The 20,690-nt window shown below is 35.0% G+C and overlaps 3 protein-coding genes and 1 non-coding gene across 4 annotated transcripts; 2 read left to right on the top strand and 2 right to left on the bottom strand.

Annotated features, from left to right (window-relative positions):
• Positions 1–5,147: 5,147 nt before the first annotated feature.
• Positions 5,148–7,592, bottom strand: LOC117628154 (bidirectional sugar transporter N3-like). Its single transcript, XM_034360538.1, has 6 exons — positions 7,421–7,592; positions 7,290–7,326; positions 6,979–7,189; positions 6,690–6,851; positions 6,480–6,599; positions 5,148–5,825 (listed from the first exon to the last, which is right to left on the bottom strand). Exons 1-6 carry the CDS (start codon positions 7,470–7,472, stop codon positions 5,508–5,510), a joined length of 900 nt encoding a protein of 299 aa, XP_034216429.1. The 5' UTR covers positions 7,473–7,592; the 3' UTR covers positions 5,148–5,507.
• Positions 7,593–13,483: 5,891 nt separating this feature from the next.
• Positions 13,484–13,555, top strand: TRNAQ-UUG. Its single transcript has one exon. It is a non-coding gene; the product is annotated as a tRNA-Gln (tRNA).
• Positions 13,556–14,524: 969 nt separating this feature from the next.
• On the top strand, positions 14,525–18,022 carry LOC117627522 (probable protein S-acyltransferase 7). The gene is made up of 5 exons (XM_034359641.1): positions 14,525–14,945; positions 15,691–15,861; positions 16,274–16,570; positions 16,795–17,028; positions 17,252–18,022. The coding sequence occupies exons 1-5, from the start codon at positions 14,847–14,849 to the stop codon at positions 17,783–17,785; spliced, it is 1,335 nt and encodes a 444-aa protein (XP_034215532.1). The 5' UTR covers positions 14,525–14,846; the 3' UTR covers positions 17,786–18,022.
• A 154-nt stretch (positions 18,023–18,176) lies between these two features.
• LOC117627523 (mitochondrial import inner membrane translocase subunit TIM8) lies at positions 18,177–19,617 on the bottom strand. The gene is made up of 2 exons (XM_034359642.1): positions 19,449–19,617; positions 18,177–18,551 (listed from the first exon to the last, which is right to left on the bottom strand). The coding sequence occupies exons 1-2, from the start codon at positions 19,494–19,496 to the stop codon at positions 18,363–18,365; spliced, it is 237 nt and encodes a 78-aa protein (XP_034215533.1). The 5' UTR covers positions 19,497–19,617; the 3' UTR covers positions 18,177–18,362.
• Positions 19,618–20,690: the final 1,073 nt, after the last annotated feature.

The following is a 20,690-nucleotide window of genomic DNA, read 5'->3' as shown; positions in this document are numbered from 1 at the left end:
AACGCTCCCACCAGTTGAGCCCTTGCTGCCAAGTACCATTTCTAGTACGTACACAACATCCTTGTGGGCCCCACCAAGTTTCTTTCTGATGTGTCACCCACCAAGTGGTTTAAGGGTTACAACTCATAGTTCAGTTCTAGGGATTTCCTTGCTCTTTTCTCAGGGCGTGGCTCCTCTGCTTCTTCAAACACCAAATTCTTTGTTCAATTTTACACTATTTACCAATCAAATGTAAGAAATAGTAATAACATACATTTCTCAAATAAATGTTACATTTCTAATCATAACTGATGTGACAGTATTTCATTTGTTTATTTTTTGAGTATGTTCTAAATCTTACTTTGTTTTTTGTGTTTTTTTTAACTAGGACTTCAAATTAAGAAACTGGCACATGGCGTATCAAATCATTATTGATTAAAATTTATGAAAACTTCTGTATTAGTAATTAATTATTGAGTAAACAGGGTAAATGGTCGGTTTAGATTTTCCCTACCAATTTTTTACTACAAATTGTACAATGTACTGCAGCGCACTAGATTGAAGTTACATTACAAGACCACTTGCTCAGTCCTTTGTAGGATTCCAGAGGATTTGAAATTATTTCAAAATTTCAGAATCCCACTAAGGATCCTTTTCGATGTGTAATCGCATTTGATGTGCAGGGCTATCCAGATCATGGCTCATTTGGTATAAAAGCAGCAATCAAACGGTGGAGAAGGAAGCTCAGGATCAAGATGGATCCTATGCTGTCTTACCAATACAAGAAACAACTTTTCCAGTTGACCCTTCATATGTATAGCCGCCATACCCAATCCCCAAAACCCTAATCCTCTATGCCATTCCTGTGTACTCCATGTTTTAGCAAAATTACCAGGTCACGCGCAAGTCACGTGCGCCAATTTAACCTCTGTTAAGTTAAATAAGGAAATGTCACATTGCTAAGAAACCTAATTGAAACATCTCCATAGATATAACCATAATTAACTTTTTACTTTGATTTATGTAATTATGGTTATGTTTATGAACACATGTCAATTGTTGAGAAGAATGATGAGTATACACCTTGATTTAGTGAACAAAAATTATCCCCTTATTTTCCTCTTGAAGTGGTTTTGAACATCCATTAAAGTAAGTATGATGAAGTCCGCTATCACGATCAAACCCTAAATATTTCCTTCCCAGCCACAATCATCATGAGTCACAAGGACGAGTCAAATTTCAAATGAAGTTTTAGAGAAAGAATTAAAAACACTAATCTATATTGTGTTTGGTTTAAGAAATAATGATTGCAAAAACTTTGGCTTCTCAAGAAAACATATCAGCCTACATTTTGGGCCAGGTGGAACGGAAAAGAATAGTTAAATAAATAAAGCTATGCAGTAATATAATAAATACGAATCGTGTACGGAAATTCTGTTGATAAAATCTTGTGTATATTTTATAGTTTTCAAGATTTTTTCCAAATAAAAATGTGTGTGTGTGTGTGTGTTTTTTATTGTGAAAAGGGCATTAAGGTTGTCGTCAGAAGAACAAATTTAAAGTCCATTGGGGGGACGATTCCCCAAACATTGGAAACATTAATAAAACAAAAAAAAAATCCCACTAAATGGAGAAAAAATGGCACTCTTGATTAAGGAAGTATTAAACAATAGTCAGTGGTTGTCATTACTGTAAGTTCATATAAATTATTAATGTGTAAAATAGTTCTTCACCGTTCGTTTACAAGAGAATTAGATTGGTTAAAAGAAGGAGATTGACACCAATTAGGGTAATTAATTATATAGAGTTCTGTTGAGTATATTGTATATATAGAATATGTCTTTTTGCAAGTATCTGAGACCGCTTGATTAGAAAAGAAAACTTTCTCTCTATATATGTAAGTGTTGCTTAATATGTGTATTTGTAAAAAAGTTCGAATTTCAATAACACCGTGGTGTGTGTTAGAATGCAATGCCAGACACTATGTTCCCTGATAGCTATCTAGTTTCCAGTTCCAACATATACCTAAAAACAGAGTCAAGTGCTATGCCCCTAAATGCAACTTTCGGACTCAAAAGAAAAAAGAAAAATGCAGCTTTGCAGAACTCTGCACTGTGGGAGACATAAATTTTGGTCACAATTAAGATGCCCTAGCCTATGTATAGTTTGGGTCAGAACAAATAAGTAAAGACAACAAATATTGATTAATATAAATAACTAAAAATAAATCAAATGGGTTCGCAGCAGTGCTCACTGATGCAGCAGAAGTTCATGGCATGAGCACCACACTACTATATTGCATCAGTACGTTAAACTTGGCTCTATATTTATATGCATATACATGTGACTACTGCACAAATTCCATATTTACTGCTGTAATTGTACCTTCGGCACAGGCTTCACATGTGTAGCACAATATATATAGCAATCATAATATGCAAAGTGAAAAACTTATTACGTGTGATATATCGTAATTGATAAGGAATAACAAAACAATGTTATCCTCATTCTACATAAGTGTTTCTCTCCGAACAGTGACCTAACTTTAGCATATGGGTGTTTCTAGAGACAATGCAATCGGAATATTTTATGGGGTCTGTTCAAATTTATGGGAAGCCAACGTGTTGTAGATGCGACGGGATGGTTTTGTCAAATTGGGGTCACCATGTGTCGTTAATTAATTAGGATTCTAATAGAATTAGTTCAGTATCCATATATAATTTAGTCAACACGTGGAAAGCGTGAAATCACGATGGAGAATATCAAGTTAGCATTGAGAGTGGAAATTCCTATAAACGACATCGTACTATAAACGACATCGTACTTACTTACTCCCTGTCCATATTAGGTACAGTTAAGAGTGGAATATAAAGTGTAGTCAACACAATTTTCAAACCATAACTTATTTTAGTCTTTTCATTATATCAAGCTTTGTGTGATTTTTTAAACCACAATATCAAAAGAGAGATATACACCTAATTCTTGGTTTGTTTATGCTTTGTATCTTTTTGATTGTTATGAGTTTGCACTATCAGTTGAGATATTTATGTTAAAGTTTGTTCGATCAGGCGTGATCGTTAGTAGAGGAGCCCTAAATTGTCTTAATTTTGATGTTAGATAGCTACGTTATTGTAATGGCCTTTTGTGACTAATGATTTTTTTGGCTGAATTATGAATGCAATCCTAAAATTTCTCAACCAAAAAAAAAAAAAAACAATTAATAAGCAAGGGCATAGTCACCTCAGTGTCAATTTTTTTTAACCAAAAAAAAAAAGGAATTTAATGCTAATTTTTAGAAAGTTCATCATATTGAGTGAAAATTAGCCCACTCCATCTTAAAAAATAAAAAATAAAAAATAATTGTCTACCTTATTTCATCAGCTCTTTAATTGAAAAATATATATTTATGAAAATTCATGACTCCAGCCTTTGATTAGAAGAGCTATGAAGTCCTAATGTCCTTTATTTTTTATTTTTTATTTGCTTATATAATATTTGGATTTGTATTGTCGTTATTTTGAATGAAGGAGAACGGGATTCGAATAATAATGATGATGAGGAGGATGAGGAGGACAACAACAACAAAGAAATGATAATCTGAACGATATTTTTGATGACCTTGGGGTTGGTTAAGTAGATTTGTTAGCTTAATTAATTCTATGCCACTTTTCCATGAACACAAAATTTTACTTCATACAATAAAGAATTCAGACATTAATTGGTTCGCCCTTTTGCTAAGAGCATTTTCGTTGAACTTTTACTTTTTAGTCAAATTATAGCTAAAATAACTCTAGCTACGTCCAAAGTGACTTCAAACCTACTTCATATTTAAATACAAAGTTAAGCAAAATCCCCCCAAAAATCAACAGTAGAAACGGGGTCAAAGTGACCACCTAGAATTCGATCCAATCCCACGAATTAGATAACCTACTGGTTTGCTTAGAAAAGTAATGTACATTGACATGAAAAAGTGTATTGGTTTGAGATTTCAAAGATTGCCCATTAAATTCGTCGTTACTCTTGAGACCAATAATAAACTTCCACAAGCGATTCCCCAGATACTGAAGCATTAATAAAACCAAAACAAAATATCCCACTACCAAAATATCCTTCAACACTATGATCTGAAAATTTTAAAATTTTGGATAACGATTTTTGTAGAGATTGAAGTAAGTTCATAATCTTGCATAAAAAACAAAGTAATGTTATCTTACTTATTTTTTATGATTGTACTGGGGAAGGCTCTACATTTCCTTGTCTTATTTCAAATATCCAATAATAATAATTTATCATGCAGTCGATATTAAAAAAAAGTTAATTTATATATTGATGTTGTCTCATTTCCTTTTCTTATTTCTACTTTAACACCTAGAGAAGTCAGGAGCTCTGGTTGCGTTGATGTTGCTTCTTTATGAATGAAATTTCTCATTTTGATCCCAAAAAAGTTAATTAAATTACTAATTATATTTGCTCTTAGATTAATCTTTCAATAGCACATCCAAGATAAAGATGGGTTTTCTGCCGTGCGAGGGTGGAGCGAGATAAGTTTTGATAATTCAAGAGGTTCGCGAGATAAGTTTTGATAATTCAAGAGGTTGTACACACACGTACGAAAGAGTGTGGTCTATGTGGTAATTGTATATATAATTAAAACTTCTCTCACCTTCACTCTCGCTAGACAGAAAACCCATCATTATTTTGACTGTGCTATTCGGTCATGTATTATTTAATTAAAGAGGTGGTACACACGTACAAAACATGTGTGGTATATACGATAATTATTGTAATAGTTTACAATCATATGTGAGATTCGGTAATGTATTATTTAATTAATTTTTGTTTATGATTGTAAACTAATTGTTTATTATTTTCTCTTACGTAATGCAAGGAAATATGTCATATATTGTAATATACTTGTCGTCAATGGAAGATTATTCAACACACACGCAAACGTGGCAAAGACACTATCACTATCCTCTCCTAATCATAACTCTAGAAGTGGCATGACTATGCTAAAAAACAAACTCTTACCTAATCACTTAGTGCTGCCTCTATTATATATGCTAATCAACAATTGTTTATGAAATATGAACACAAGACAGATGCAGATATGAACACAAGACAGATGAAATCGATTCATTTAACAGCGGAAACTAAAGACAGTCATTGATATGCAACTTTGATTGGTCTGGGTTTGGGTGAATGCATCAAATCATGACACACTTTCACAAACACCAAATTTTATTTCATTAAAAGAAAGATACATATATATAATTAAGTACTGTTCAAGACCATTATGCCCTCCGAGGTGTCAGTAATTATATACGTACCAAGGGCAAGAGGCTATATAGTCTATGAACCAGCCTCATGCGGCTTACATAATTTAAGGAATTTCAACATCTGGAAAAACGAAAGGGTACATATCTACACCATCCAATATGTTACATAACATGTACGATATTAGAGAGCTCAAGTACACAAGCGCAGGAGAAGCAGATGATGAACGACCCCACGTAGAAGAAAAGAGTTCAAACTTCACATGTAACCATTTGGCTTGGCATAGAGGGTCCGAGGATTTTCTCAGTGTTACATGTTTGAGGATGCACATATTGATCCTTTGTTTGCTCACAATTTTCATTGTCAGTATTGACATGGGGGCTTACAGCTACTGCTTGTACTTTTATCTCCACCTCAGGAGTTGTACTCAAAATTTGGATCTGCTTCACAACATCACCCTTGTGCTCTGGTAGCTTCTGGTCCTCCACAAGAACTGTCTTCTTGTTCCTGTAGATTGCGTAGAGTATCATCTGAGCCACACCGAAGGTGAATCCAAGTATGTTTGGGCACTGCAAAAGAAGATAATGGAATTAATTAAAATTAATGGCCCATAAAAAGAAGTCACCTATTGTGAATAATAATCTTGTAGCCTTCTTTTTATTTTATTTTATTACAAACGATATAGTCTAAACTTTAGAGGATAGAGATTTCTCATACACACGCACGGGGGTTCGAACTTGAGATTTTTGGTATGCATCTTGTAACCCATTTTAGAAAGGTTAAGACCGGGTTTTACCAATAATGATATTTTTTCGGAGTGGTTTGCTTTGATTGATCCATTAAAGGATAGTGTTTGTGTAACAAATGTTTTGGTAGATTTCCATTTCCTTGTAATCAGCATATGGATTATAATTAAATAATAATAATATCTAATTAGCTTTTTAACCTTTATAGAAGGCTATCTGCGGCATGCTTTTTGGTTTGCCACAATATAATTAAAGGTTGATGTGATCAGTGTTACATATGCATGGTAGCATCTATAAATATATATAATCACCAGATTTTTTAATTAAAAAATGAGCAAAAGAAAAAGGTATTCCACAATTAAGGACAGCCCGTACGCACCTTTGTCGATAATTAAACAAAAATAACAAGAGAAATGATAAATAAAAGATTTATTATGTATAAATAAATAAATATATTAACAAAATAAAGTGACTTACCGCAACGTAGAGATCCTTGAGGAGCAAACCATAGAAGAGCCACATAACAGCACTGAGGGTGAGGAAGAAGGATAAAGAAAAAGGCATGAACTCGACGCTCTTGGTTCGGATAACCACCCTCTACACAAACACAAATAAAATCAAGATATAGATTGAGATCGATCATAAATATTAATTAAATATTAATAGTGCAACTAATGAAGTAATTACCATGATGCTTAGAGGTGCTGCAAAGACACTGACAGAGAAAGCTACACAAACCCATCCAAGAACTTCAACGCGGGTGGGCCCTTGTGCCAAGAAGTGAGACAGAAGAAGAATCAAGCAAAACCCACCAAAATTCACCAGAAGAAGCAGCCTCAAAGCAAACACCTGCACCCCAATCATTATCATCAATTAGTAATAATTAATCAGCTTTAATTAAGAGAGAGAGAGAGAGAGAGAGAGAGAGAGAGAGAGAGAGAGAGAGAGAGAGAGAGAGAAGGGACTAATAACTCACCCTAGCTTGCTTAGGTGCATAAGTAATGTACATTGAGATGTAAATGGTCTCAATGAGACAACCAAAGGCATTGATGGTGATGAGAAGGAACTCGTCAGTCTTGAGAAATGCATAGTATATCCAAATCATTGCACTGAATAGTGCAAACACATATGGAACTGATTGAAACCCTTCTGTTGATTTCTTCTTAAATATCCTCCAAAACGTCGGCCTGCAAGATTTAACACATTAACAGCGATTAATTAATCCGGTTCTAGCTACCCTCATTGCATATCTCTTGAAAAATCTTGAAGAAAAAGAATAGAACTTACACTGGAGCTAGAAAAACCACGAACGAGACAACGTTACCTGATCAGATTGACAATAGTAAGAAGAAAATTCAGTTCCTCATTCAAAATAAACTATAAACTAGCAGAAGAAAATAGTGTTGATAAATTTGTACCTAGAATGCCAAAGGCAATAACCAAAGGACTGTGAGCACTTGATGAAGTCATGGTAGCTAGCTAGCCTCTCTCTCCCTCTCTTTCTCTCTCTGGAGATATTGAAACTCAAAGAAAGAGAAATAAACTAGGAAGCTATAGAGCTGTATGATTTCTCTTGCTCTGTGTATTTGCCACGAGAGACTAAACACATAGAGTCCTTCGTATTTATAGAGAGAAGTTTGGGCTGTTTGTTGCATGAAATGAGATTAGTGATGATTACTTTATTTAGCGTTTAGCAGTAGGTGGCTGCAGCACAAAAAAGCCATGCACCCATGACCCAACAATCGGCACATATCTGAGTGCCAACTCAACAATAGTGAGTCGGTCTTTTTAACTATTGTGCAACACGCTTACGTTACACATTGAGAAAGGTTACTTCCTTAGGCTCCTCTTCCACGTGACCTTTCCCTCAGCCCCTTCCTTTTTCAATTTATCACTTTCTTCCTATTGCTTTTAGCCGTTTCTCTTGGTATCCCTCCGCTCTTTGGCTGGCTTGGCAGTACTTTCATGCGGATACAACCGCCAAACCCTAACAATATTCCATGTAGTTTTTCGATGAAATGTTTTTGTATCACGTTTGTTGACTATGTTGCTGATCACATCTTTCACAAAAGTAATGCTGAAGTCTCAAATTTTTTTTTTTATAAATTTAAGTTATGAATTAATGACATGGCTTAACACTGCATAAGAATGTGTGATTTATTAACCGTAATCAAGGCTCAAAGTGAAACCAAAAATAAATGAATGAATGAAAAACCGTCATAATAGTTGGAATTTTGAAACTTTATAATTTGCTTTCATACATGTACAACATAACATTTCTCCTTTCATAGAAGTGGAAAAAAAGAAGAAGAGTGAAACTCCCTTATAAGCGATCCTTTCATCTGTCTTTAAATAAAAAAGATAATCAATATAATTATATACTTATAAATATGATACATATAACATTATTCGTAATATTTTTATGATACGTCAAACCCACTACTGCGGAAATATGTCGAAAGGTATAGGAGTTCTAATCATGACAAGTGTAACAAATAAGGTCGACATGCAATTTTGTTTTCAATTTTTTGGTGGGAGATTAACATAGAATATAATGGTATTGCGCTCTATCTCATAGCTTTTTGAACATCACGCGTGAGCAGGGCATTCAAAGTGACCACCTTCTGATAGCTACAAATGGCAGCATTTGATCTAATGAAAATTATATGTATCTACCTGTTTACATAAGAATATTGCTAAACCACAATCCCCCCCCACCCCCTGAGTTTCTCCCTTTGGTTAATGTCATTGCAAGCAAGGGCTTGTGAATGGAAACCGAGAGCTTTTAATATGATATGTGATTGCTTTTTTTGTGGTTTAAAATAGTAAAGATCGGCTTGGAAGTGGTAGGTGTAGGGTTTAGAATATGGTCCACCTGATAAAGGATAAGATTTGCTAAGTATGTCGATGATCATGATTTGGAATAATTAAGATTAGCTTAGTGCATCTCCTATATCATTGATTAGTAAAATAATTAATGTTCCATCAATGTTATTAGTTTTTGGAAAGTATTAATTCAAGATATCTTTTTAATGACAAGCTCTCAGGTGATTACCGTTGGTGGGCTAGAGAGAGATGAGATTGCGATACGTCGTGAAACTATATTTGTACGTTTTGCCTTTTTTTTTTTTTTACAATTACCGAAAATGATTTGATTAATTCCGAGGTATTGAGTCACTAGTTTTGGTTCGTGGGCCCAGCCTTAACGAGAGAACAACATTTTATATGAAAAAGTCCTAAGTACGACACTAAGTTATATTTGGTGGCTACGATTGAATTGGATTACATTTGATTGAAAATAATAACACTACACATGATTAAGGGGTTGGATTAATTGAAATGTGCTATTACATACCTTTTGGTGGGATTCATAAACCTACTATATTTGGCCGTAATAGAATTAGACATAATCCAATCCATGATATTTTTAAAACACCAAATATTTAACCTTGAATTATAAATCTTATCCAACTTAATAATTCAACTCGCCAAATAAAACATTACAACCAATTATAAAGAGAGAAGGAGAAGAGATAAATGTGCACCATTTTCACCTTTCCAATTGATAAAATTAGTGACTTTTTACTATGTATTATTTGTGAGTGCACTTATTTTCACCTTTCCATTTGGAGAAATTAGTGACTTTTTACTATGTATTATTTGTGAGTTTAAGATTCAGAGACGTACATGGCTTCGTAACAACATCCGACATTGTCACATGGCGCATGAGATATTATTTTATATGAATTTTTTACTCAGCCCATTACCATACCAATCTTACCTGGGCTGATTCATTGTTTGTACAATATTTTGTCTCACCATTGATAAAGTAAGAGTTGAATTGTATACAATATTATTATATATCACCGTGGACAATTCCCTATAACGAGTGTTAGTGGCGGACTTCAATTTGGGGACATTAAAGAATCCAAAGAATTAGAAGAATCAAGCTTTAAACTGAATTGAGGGGCATTTACTTATCAGGATGGAAAAAGTAAGGATTGAGAAATTTAGGAATCGAGGAAGTAATGAATCGGTATGAGAAGAATTATTTTAATTAAGCTATTTTATTAACCATATGAAATCAGCTCATGAATGGAGTTGATTCCTATTTTTATTGTTTACTAATTCTCATGAATAAGAACCTAAACTAATTTGATTACTAAAATACCATCCACATGTAAATATATATTTTTCACCTAAGCAACTAGTGAAAAAGAAAATTGACAAAATTTTATTTTATAACTTTAATGTATAATATAAGATACTATATGACGAGTGAAAAAAACTAGTATATAATAATACATAGAATAGAACAGAAGATATGACATAGAGATAAAAAGCATAACAAGACAAAGTAGAAGCTAGCAACTGAGGTGAAATGGGAAAAGCATTAACAAACTATTATAAATTAGTCAAATTAGTTGAACAAATTAAATGCTTAAACTTGCAATTTTATTATCAAGTGAGTACATATGCCTCTACTAGAGCTTTGGCAGAGTCAGAATTTTACATTAGAGAAGCTCTTTACAAAATTTTAAATAATAATTCAAATAGGAACACTCAAACGATACCTGCTTAATATTTTAAAATAATTGAATATTAATATCATTATTTACACTCAAAAGTTACTAATTTACATGTCAAACCAAAACAATCTAATATATTATATAAAATATAAAAATATAAGGGGTAAAAAGATAGAGGGGGGCATGGGGCCACTATGGTCCCTCCATGGCTCTCCTCCCCTGCAACATAGGGATTAGGCGCGTTCGACACGGTCACATGGTCCATGACACTCACAATTTTTCTTTTCTCGGAAATAATTTAACTCAAAGCAAAATCAGGGGTGACATAATATAGGCTAGGGCCACTTCTTTATTTATTTTGTGCTTTTGAAGAATTGATACGTGGGCATTCGTCATACAATTAACATTTCTAAATCATCTTATCAAAGCAAAAGGGGGATTAACGTCACAGATAAACCTTACTTAGTAGCTAATTGATGATGCCACTTGTGAAACCCTTATCACCTCTGCACTGCAATGCATGTATCAGGAGGATTCAGGTCTACTAGCTAACAAAAACTCCGTTGATTTGATTGCATTGCGTGTGATGTTTGTGAATGATTAAGCAAAACAGTCTTGGTCTTAGCTCTAGGTCTCTACTCTACCTAGTAACCTAGTGGTTCATCACCTAATTTTAGATTAATCTATTATTAATTATATATATATATATATATATATATATATCCAGATTTAGCAAGAGCAATTCCAGTTTCCCACAAATTCTGAGTTTGATACGCAAACCAGCTGGACACGTCGACGTGGCAAGAGCTTCTCTACATGAATCGAAGTAGACCTAGAAAAAAAAAAATCACATTAATGTTAGATGGTTATGTTAATCAGAACCTTTTTCATTCCCAATTAGAATATAATTATAGATTCAGTGAAATCTAGAAAAAGTTGCTTTTACTGGCTGTGTTTGGTTTTGAATGAGAGGTATCTTGACTTTGTGTTTGACTAAAACCGTATATACAATTTTTTTCGGAGAGATATTATTTGTACCACATTGACGACCAATTAAAATTAAAAACTTAAAATAATAAAAAAACAAATAAAACTTAAAAAAATCAAAACCATAACAATGTATCTTGTTTTTTCACCCATGATTTATACACTTAATAGAGCAAGTCATTGCTCTGATCTTGGCTTTTGTTTCTATCGCCGTCATTTTTGCACTAGTTTGTATGGTAAAAACAAGACACCTGCGGCCAACAAACAATACCAAACATCGGGACACCTCCAAGAATTCCACTAAAATCATAAACAAATTCATATCATAACTTCGTCATCCAATAAAAAGTAATCATATCAATTGTATATTTAATGAATTAAGGGTTGGAATGCTATCCAATTCTGATAATATCCATGGTCTTCATTCTGAAAGTGTAATATTAATTGGTACCACCTTTGTTTGTCTCCATGGAAGAAAATCATTTTTTTCTTTTTTTGTTCAAATTTGATGACTGGTATTTGAGATATTGTGCGCAATGAGGTGTGTTCCAACAACATTTGAGGGTCCAAAGGGACCGTGAAGAGGTCCTTGCTGAGGAACATAATCACCAAAAACAAAAGAAGAACGAATCTAATACATGATTTATGGATCAAAACGCTGTTCTAGATATTATCTGATAAAATTTTTATGTGTTTTGTTTTATGGGGTGCATGATATCGGCATGCATTATCTATTATCTTTTCTTCTTGGTTGCTCAGGAGTTATCAGAGAGAGGGATTTGTCTCGCCTAAGAGATCCCACTCACTTTTTTTAGGGCAAATAATTGGACGGAGCATATACATTTCCATTATATAAAATCATATACCAACCGCCAACTGTGACGACCTCTTATCCTCTCAAATTGCCTTTCCCTCTGCCTTAGCTTAACTATGAACTTGATATAAATCATCATCATATCAATCACCGATTTTCATTATTGAATTGCTTTATATTGAATATCTAGCTGCAAAGCCAGCCTTATCTATATACTATGTACCCTTTATTCTTAAGAGACAAAAGTAATGGGGTCATTAATTCTTTCATAGGTCGGGACACTAAATACTGATTGCCTCCTTCCCTGTAATGAGATATTCCTCCTTTAAATAATCATAGTTCGATGCATATATAAAAATCATTAATCAAAATGTACAAAAAGGGATTTCTGTATACATGTCTTCATGTGATTGGCATAAAAGTAGGAATTAGTACTTATTGAGGAAAGTGACAAGTATTTCCCTATAGGTTGCGATAAGGGAAACTATAACAAAGTAAATCGAATTCTAAGACTTCACCTAAATTTTTAAATTTTTACCTTTAAGAGCACTTCCACCCCATCTCTTTTGCCATGTGAAAAAGAGGGTTAGGCTTCAAAAACAACCTCTACCCAAGGAAAAATTGTCATGACAAGAAGTTGGCCATCAAACTGGGCAAGTCCAAAGACAAAACTTGCCTGGGCTGCTGCCTGGGCAAGTTGATTTCATGCTAACGTTTGTGTGAAGTCATCGACTAATTTAAATACCAAAATAATAAAAATAAAAAGCAGGAAAATACTAAAAAAATTCAGATGTTTTTTTTAATTATAAATACCTAACTATGTTCTTCACTTTTCACATAAAAATCAATAAAAATTCATCTCCTCGTATCTCATGTGAATAGTTGTTACATTTTGATTGCCATAACAATAGATGGAAATGTATTTTTTTTTAAAAAAATGTTAACACAGTCACTATTTACATGAATAGTATCTGTCCTTACCCTTTGCCATATCATCATTACACCGTACGAATCAGACAAAAAAACAATTCCACCGTACGAATGCCACGCCATGCAAGATAACTTTGACAATTCTTATCGCGTTAAAAAAAATAACATTAAAAAATTAGTGGTAGTGATAAATAAGTTGTTTCAGCAGATATTGACGTCTTGGTTCTATGGTGTAGTGGTTAGCACTCTGGACTTTGAATCCAGCGACCTGGGTTCGACTCCCGGTAGGACCTCTTTTTTAATTTTTTTTTTTTTGGGTATATTTTGTCTCTTCACAGAAGAAGAATGAAACGTGTCGACGGCCCACGTGGACAGCCTGTAGAGCCCCAAGTCCGGAGTCTAAGCGAACCCAATAGCCCAAATGGTTTTTTGTGAGTTTAGAGGCATGTCAAATTTGATGTAGGCCCAATAAATTATTTGGGCGGGTCCGTCTTTTATTCCAACATCTCCTGTTTGAGAAATTAGCAAATAATTTCTCATCGACCACCGTTTGATGACAATTTCAATTTTAGTTTTAATTTTTCTAGAGATTGAAGAAAGTATATTGAGGAAATCAGGAAGGAAGAATGGTGTATGAGATGTGCTTTTCTCACCCTCCATTCGTAATTTCTCATCGACCATTTTTCCACCCTTCGTCAAATATAGTAAATAACTAATATGTTCTATTTGGATGGAAGGATTCCAGATATATAGATTTAGATGACATATAGGTTCTATTTGAATGGAGAGATTTCAAATCTATAGATTTATATGACATTATAAGGCAAAGTTGTTTGTATATATATTATTTACAATTCATTATGCCAAAATTTGGACAACAAATAAAGGAAGAAAACAAATGGATTTCAAATGATTCTGTACATAATTTCAAATTTTTTTTAAATGTACTACATCTGATTATTTCAAATACATTCAATCTAACGTACTTATTTTTTTAAGCAAATTTAGCAATTTCAAATCCAAATCATTTTTTTCAAATCTCTCCACATCCAAACGAGACATAAATGCCATTCTATAAAGAAAGAAATTAGGCCCATAAGCCCAACCTGGACAAAATGCCATTTTAAATTTCCATTATTTTATTGTTTAGTTAAACATCAGAAAATCCCATGTTTGACAGATAGAGAGACATGACTTTGTCCCCAAAACAACCCCAGAGCAACGTTATAAATCAATTATAATGCCAAAAAACAATACATCAACAATACACGTGTCCTACAACATTTGTATGTATGATTGAGTACGTACCTATGTAGGTGCAAGACTTGACCTGTTCTACTACCTCTTTACAACAGTGACGGCTTGCCACCTAAGCCCTGTTGCCGGAATCTGACGCCTAATGGCTAATGAGCTTCTTCGATTTTTACCTACTATTCAGAGTCTTACAGACGATGCTGCTCATGAGAATGAATGAGAGAGGAAAAGTCAACTCTCAAGCCCACCTCTAAAGCACCGTAGCCTTTCTTTGACTTTGGTTCTTGCTTTTAATTATTTCATTTCTTTGAAAAACCCAACAGGCACATAATGAATGCTGAGCCACATCACCGCCTCCGGGCCTCCCCTGCCGGAGCTGCCGATGCAGCAGGGCTGGTCAGAACTTACAAGACCTGGAAAGGCAGCAATGTGAGCTAAATTCTTACTTGGGTTTTAATTTAAAGTATCGTTTATGTTAGAAAGATGTTTGCTTTTTCTTGATTTTGCTCACTTTTGTGATGTCTTGGTCTTACCCAGTTGCTGAAATTGAAAGGGTTTTGTTTTTCTGTTTGGTTTGATTGAAATATGGTAGCTTTTCTAATTTGGAAGATGCTGAAATATACAGAATTGAGTTGATTGATTTGGTGTGTGATTGCTTTTAGAGGATGGGATGGCAATTGGTTTTGTGATTGAATTGACTCTGATTAGCTTTAGTTATTGCTTGGAACACTTGGGATTGGGGCCAATTCTATTTTTCAGCTTTGAATTTAGATCACTGCTTGGGCATTGGCAACCATTTAATTCTCCATTTTAGACTCCCTTTCATCATCAATCTCTTTTACTGGGGCATTTGATTCTAGGTGTGTAAATCAATTATCTAGCTATCTTTTTCCATTTCCCCCCTAAAACCTCTTAAATACCCCAGTTTACCTTTTAGCCATACAATCCGGAGAACGCTAATTTATGCAAATTGACCATGGTGCAGCATAAAGGGAGGATAACCTTTCTTGTGGATTTCCCCCACTTTTTAATATATTATGATTTTGTTTGTGATTACATCACAAAAGCTTTTCTTCTTGTTTCTCTTTCTTTTCTTATTAGTGGCAGCATATGCATTCTTTTGCTAATGCAATTATGTTTACTCAAGCACATTGTTGGCTGTTCCATTCTGCAGAGATTTTTACTTGGTGGAAGGCTTATATTCGGACCCGATGTGAGATCTCTTCCGTTAACGGTATTCCTCATTGTTGTCCCTGTTGCAGTTTTCTGTGGCCTTGTAGCAAGAAAACTCATTGATCATTTGGGAATTTCAGTAATTGTTGCTGTTTGTGTACTGACACTACTTGTAAGTCCTTTTCCTGTCTGAATCCTGTAACAGTTACACTGTATATACCTTCTTGCTCAATGCTCAAGCTTGGAATTCACCAATGTGTTAGTGGTGTTTATACAGTAGGCAGCGTTGCTTACAATTGAATGTCATAACTTTGTTCATAGCTTTTGATTCTTAGTTTTCTACTTATGTAACACTTGCTTTTTCATGCATGCCTGAATGATGCTTTGAATCCTATGAATCTAAACCATGAAACGCCCAAGCTTATAATGGTAGAGTTTTCTTGCATCATAAATTCACATCCTTATTCCAAAAGTTAGGTGCAACGAGTTGAAAAGTTTAGTGCTAGTTATAAATGAGATCAGTTGAATAGTTCGTACTTACTACTCTATCCTGATTAATGGAAGCATGTATATTTTGTTCTCAGGCTTTGGTTCTTCTTCTACTAACCTCAGGAAGAGATCCTGGTATAGTACCTCGTAATGTTCACCCTCCAGAGCCAGAAGATTATGATGCGAGCATAGAGGGTGGGTCTAATGAAACACAACAGTCGCGTTTTCCACGAATGAAGGAAGTAGTTATCAATGGTATAATTGTGAAGATCAAGTACTGTGACACCTGCATGCTTTACAGACCTCCTCGTTGTTCTCACTGCTCAATATGCAATAACTGTGTGCAGCGATTTGACCATCACTGCCCTTGGGTTGGCCAGTGCATTGGATTGGTAAGGATTCACTATTATTAAGCTTACTCCCAACTAGTAGCTCCCTGAGAACAGTGCTTTAAGGGCCTAAACTTTGCTGCATTTTTATTTACGTCTTCTTTATTTGTTGGGAGAGCTTGGTTGCTTGGATGACTAATTCATAATTGATCATAATAATCACAAAAGATTAAAACAAATTGCTCAGGTTTATGCATGTAATAAACTTCCTTTGGTTCTCTGTGCAGCGAAACTACAGGTTCTTCTTCATGTTTGTCTTCTCTGCAACTCTTCTTTGTGTATATGTACAAGGGTTTTGCTGGGTCTACGTCGTGAGGATCATGCACAGTGAAGATATATCGATTTGGAAAGCACTAATTAAGACTCCTGCCTCCATTGCGCTCATAATTTACAGTTTCATTGCCTTCTGGTTTGTTGGTGGCCTTACTATGTTCCACTCATATCTCATCAGTACAAACCAGGTAAGAAACTCTTGGGCATCCTGATCTCCCTGTTATGGTATGATCACCAAATAGAGCACACTGCATGGTCCTCATTTAACAAGAAACCAAGGGGCATCTGCCTCAAGAGTCAAACAAAACCATTAACTGGTGTGCTGTGTATGGTGATATTTATATCCGTAATTCCAAATTCGGGTTTATTCAGCTTGTAATGTTAGGGTTCTGTTTTGTTGTGCTTTGGCAGTCTACTTATGAAAATTTTAGATACCGGTATGATGGACGAGACAACCCATTCAACAGAGGGACAATTGAGAACTTCATGGAGATATTCTGCACTAAAATTCCTCCATCCAGGAACAATTTCAGGGAAAAAGTTCCAAAAGATCCTCCGGTTCTTCCTACACCAATTGGCGCCAATTTTGTCAATCCTATCATGGGGAAAGCCATGAGTGACATAGAGATGGGGAGGAAACCACTATGGAATGAGGCTTCAGGAGAGTTGGGTGATTGTAGCAATGATGATGGAGTAAACAAGGACCCTCGATCGAGTGAGGCTGATGCGTCCCAGGATTTAAGCGGGACCCTTCCAACAGAGAGCACAGAGAGACATGTTGCCTCACATCCTAGGCGTTCTAGCTGGGGAAGGAGGAGTGGAAGTTTAGATATATCACCTGAAGTTCTTGCTATGGCAGCTGGAGTTGGGGACTCAAGACGGGTAACTGATGGAATCAGTGGCAACTTTACAACACAGACTGAACAATCTCAGATAAGTTCATAAATACTTGATAAACGCGAAGGCTGTCGATCTTTAACGTCGTTAAGCTGTGCCATATCGCTTGTAAGATAAGTGTGTAATTCAAAAGAACGACTCAGGCAGTTGATTGTTTCCAATGTGTGCCATCTTGATTTATGAGTTTATCTTCCTTTTTCTTTTTCCCGCATCTGTAATTTAACCACCTCATTTTGATGGTATAGAATGTGGAAGTGATTGATTGCCTATGTTCGAGATTTGTTTCACCTTTGTCATTTGCCTATCGCCTAAGCAAGGCCTTTTCTGGCACTAAAATGCAATTCATTCTCAACCCTCGAGCACCAAGTTATTGCCCTATGCTGCAACATGCAATTTATTCATCACCTTTGTTTCTTTTGGCAAAAATTCATTCATCAAATTAATCACAAGACGAAACATCCAAAAATGAAATTGATAAGTAAGAGTGCTGAAATACAATAGTTTGAAGAAAGGGGGAACAATCTGTTTCCAAAATTACAGAACATCTTCAACTGTATATAATTGATCCCAGAAGCAAAAATGAACCACATCTTGGAATTGAGAAAGTACGTCAAACTCTAGACCTTCATTGCATGTTCTGAAAACGCTTCATAATAATCATACTCATATCCAAATAACGGCGGGCGCAGTTCGCAAGGCAAGCTGATTCACTGGAACTGAACTTGCTCCCAGGCGTACCAGTGATGCACTTGTCCCAGCATACATTTGTAAGCTTTCCCACCATCTCGTTCACCATTGCTCTTTCCTTCTCTTGCTGCACAGCAAGCGCAAGATTGTTTCAGAAAGAGAAGCCATCAATAGCATAACATATTGGCAGAACATGTAACATAACTAGCAGCAGCAACAGCAATAACATAGTGATAATCACACAATAATTGGTTTTGCAGGACATGAAAAACTTTATGTTGTTAGACAAAACTACAAGAGCATATCACTAGAAATTAGTGAATGTGCAAACAATCAAGAACAAAAACTTTTCAACTTAGTTTAATACAGGTAACATCTCAAATAGCCAACATCTTCATATCATTCATTTATTGTTCTTCTTTTTCCCCACAACTAGTACCAACATCAATTTGGAATTAAGGAGTAAAACACTACAACGCAATGTTAAGCCATAAAATAGAGATCTTGAAGGGAAATTGAGAGACAATTTTAGGGTTAGGACAATGTTGAACAATGTGGACAAAGTGGCCACTCTAAAGAATTGAAGTCTTGAAATACACATTGAAAGATGAAGATTTTCACTCTTACATTTCTTAAATAACTTAGTATGATAACGTATAAGCAACACCAAAACTGCCAATTTCTGATGCATAAGTAAATTGAGGGCTCAAATAAAATCTTAAGATTATTTGGGAAAACTTATAACCGAAAACAAAAGTAGGTGTCAGAACCAAATTCAGAGAAACGAAAGCTTGAAGCAGCAGGGGATCAAAATTCCAGCTTTCAATGGCATATGCAGACATACTCAATGATATGGACTATATAATATGCAATACTAAAATTTAGATTTAAAAATAAAAACAGAAACCCTAAACCCAATAAATTCAGAGTTATGAGCCGCTCCAATCGAAAGCAAATAACTTTCTGTTCTTTCTCTTGAGATTTCGAGGGAATTAGATAGGGGAGAAGAAGAACAGGAACTTACGTTGATGAACTGAAGGAGCTCAGGGTTATTCATTGATGAAGGATCCATGGCAGTTTGTGCTCGCCTATCCGCTAAAACCCTCTAATTTCTTCAGCTTTGTGAACACTCTCACCGTCTCACGCTCTGCAAAACCCTAGAACTTACTAAAGCCTAAGAAAGACACCGAACAACAAATAAGAGGGGACTAAAATTGCTGGGCAAGATCTTACCAGAAAACTGGATTTGGAGCCCATTATTTTAACTTCAACCTGTTGGTTTTCTAGGCCCAAAGAAGAAGATATGGATTGAGACCAGTAAGAAGATAGTATAGGCCCAAAAGAAGATGCGAGTATTATTAACCCACGTGTATGAGTAGGCGACAAAGTTTTTCTTATTTTAGAATGTATTATTAATAAATATACACGTGTTATAATATGTGTGAATTGTTATACCACGTCACATGGTGATGCTACGGTCACACTGAAAAGTTACTCGTTAGATAGGAATAAGTGACATAGTTTTGATATTACAAGATTCATTGATTATGCAAAAAATTATATATGAAAGCATTTGAACTAAATCTTATGGAAATGGTTTGACATCCCTGGTAATTCAACCATAAAAATTGTTTAAAGTAGAGATTTAGGCAAAGTGTTTTGAAAAGAGAGCAAATTTTGAAAGACTTTCTTATGCATTAAGCATTGGTTCCCTTTCCTCGGTTCTTAAACTTTTTGATACTAAAAACACATGCATGATATGCCCATTTATACACACCACCATTAACGTCTTTTCTTTGGCCCAATAATAATATGCCCTCTAAAGAACACAAAACTCACTGAATTAAACCAATTATTGAAATGAAAGAATCGCTTTAGATTCAATGGAAAGAGAAAGCAGCAGCATTGAGGGCCATGTATGAAGCCATAAGACATGACCAACAAAGATTATATATATAACACAAGAAAACAAGCATGTTAGCTTTTGTTGCTGTGTCTCAAGCAATTGGCCAGACAGCATGTTTTTTTTAAACAAATTGGGTGCTTTTGAAACTAGAGTGCAGAAGATCTCTAAATCCAACATTTGCATGCATGGAAAGAGGGAACTAAAGCTACATCTTCGCAATGAAGGAAAGTACCAATCTGAGTTGACTAGCTCTCTAAGGATTTAGGTAGCTTGGCTTTTCAGAAACGCAGGGGCTTTTTTGGGACTCTTTCATTCAAACAATTGTTCAGAGAGAAAAAGGAACCAAAATCTTTGGTGCCT

Source organism: Prunus dulcis, chromosome 5 (assembly GCF_902201215.1).
Source record: "Prunus dulcis chromosome 5, ALMONDv2, whole genome shotgun sequence".
NCBI lineage: Eukaryota > Viridiplantae > Streptophyta > Magnoliopsida > Rosales > Rosaceae > Prunus > Prunus dulcis.
Note: the sequence above shows the minus strand (reverse complement) of the source record. Positions and strands in the feature narration are given on the sequence as shown.

What these genes read in the sequence shown, in the direction of transcription:
- LOC117628154 (XM_034360538.1), bottom strand. Translation starts at nt 7,472, where the DNA reads ATGACTTCATCAAGTGCTCACAGTCCTTTGGTTATTGCCTTTGGCATT. An exon ending in ATGCACCTAAGCAAGCTAGG is followed by an intron (nt 6,852 to 6,978) that starts GTGAGTTATTAG and finishes ATTGGGGTGCAG; the next exon opens with GTGTTTGCTTTGAGGCTGCT. An exon ending in CAGCACCTCTAAGCATCATG is followed by an intron (nt 6,600 to 6,689) that starts GTAATTACTTCA and finishes GTGTTTGTGTAG; the next exon opens with AGGGTGGTTATCCGAACCAA.
- LOC117627522 (XM_034359641.1), top strand. Translation starts at nt 14,847, where the DNA reads ATGAATGCTGAGCCACATCACCGCCTCCGGGCCTCCCCTGCCGGAGCT. An exon ending in AGACCTGGAAAGGCAGCAAT is followed by an intron (nt 14,946 to 15,690) that starts GTGAGCTAAATT and finishes TCCATTCTGCAG; the next exon opens with AGATTTTTACTTGGTGGAAG. An exon ending in TTGGCCAGTGCATTGGATTG is followed by an intron (nt 16,571 to 16,794) that starts GTAAGGATTCAC and finishes TTCTCTGTGCAG; the next exon opens with CGAAACTACAGGTTCTTCTT.
- LOC117627523 (XM_034359642.1), bottom strand. Translation starts at nt 19,496, where the DNA reads ATGGATCCTTCATCAATGAATAACCCTGAGCTCCTTCAGTTCATCAAC. An exon ending in AGCTCCTTCAGTTCATCAAC is followed by an intron (nt 18,552 to 19,448) that starts GTAAGTTCCTGT and finishes CTTGCTGTGCAG; the next exon opens with CAAGAGAAGGAAAGAGCAAT.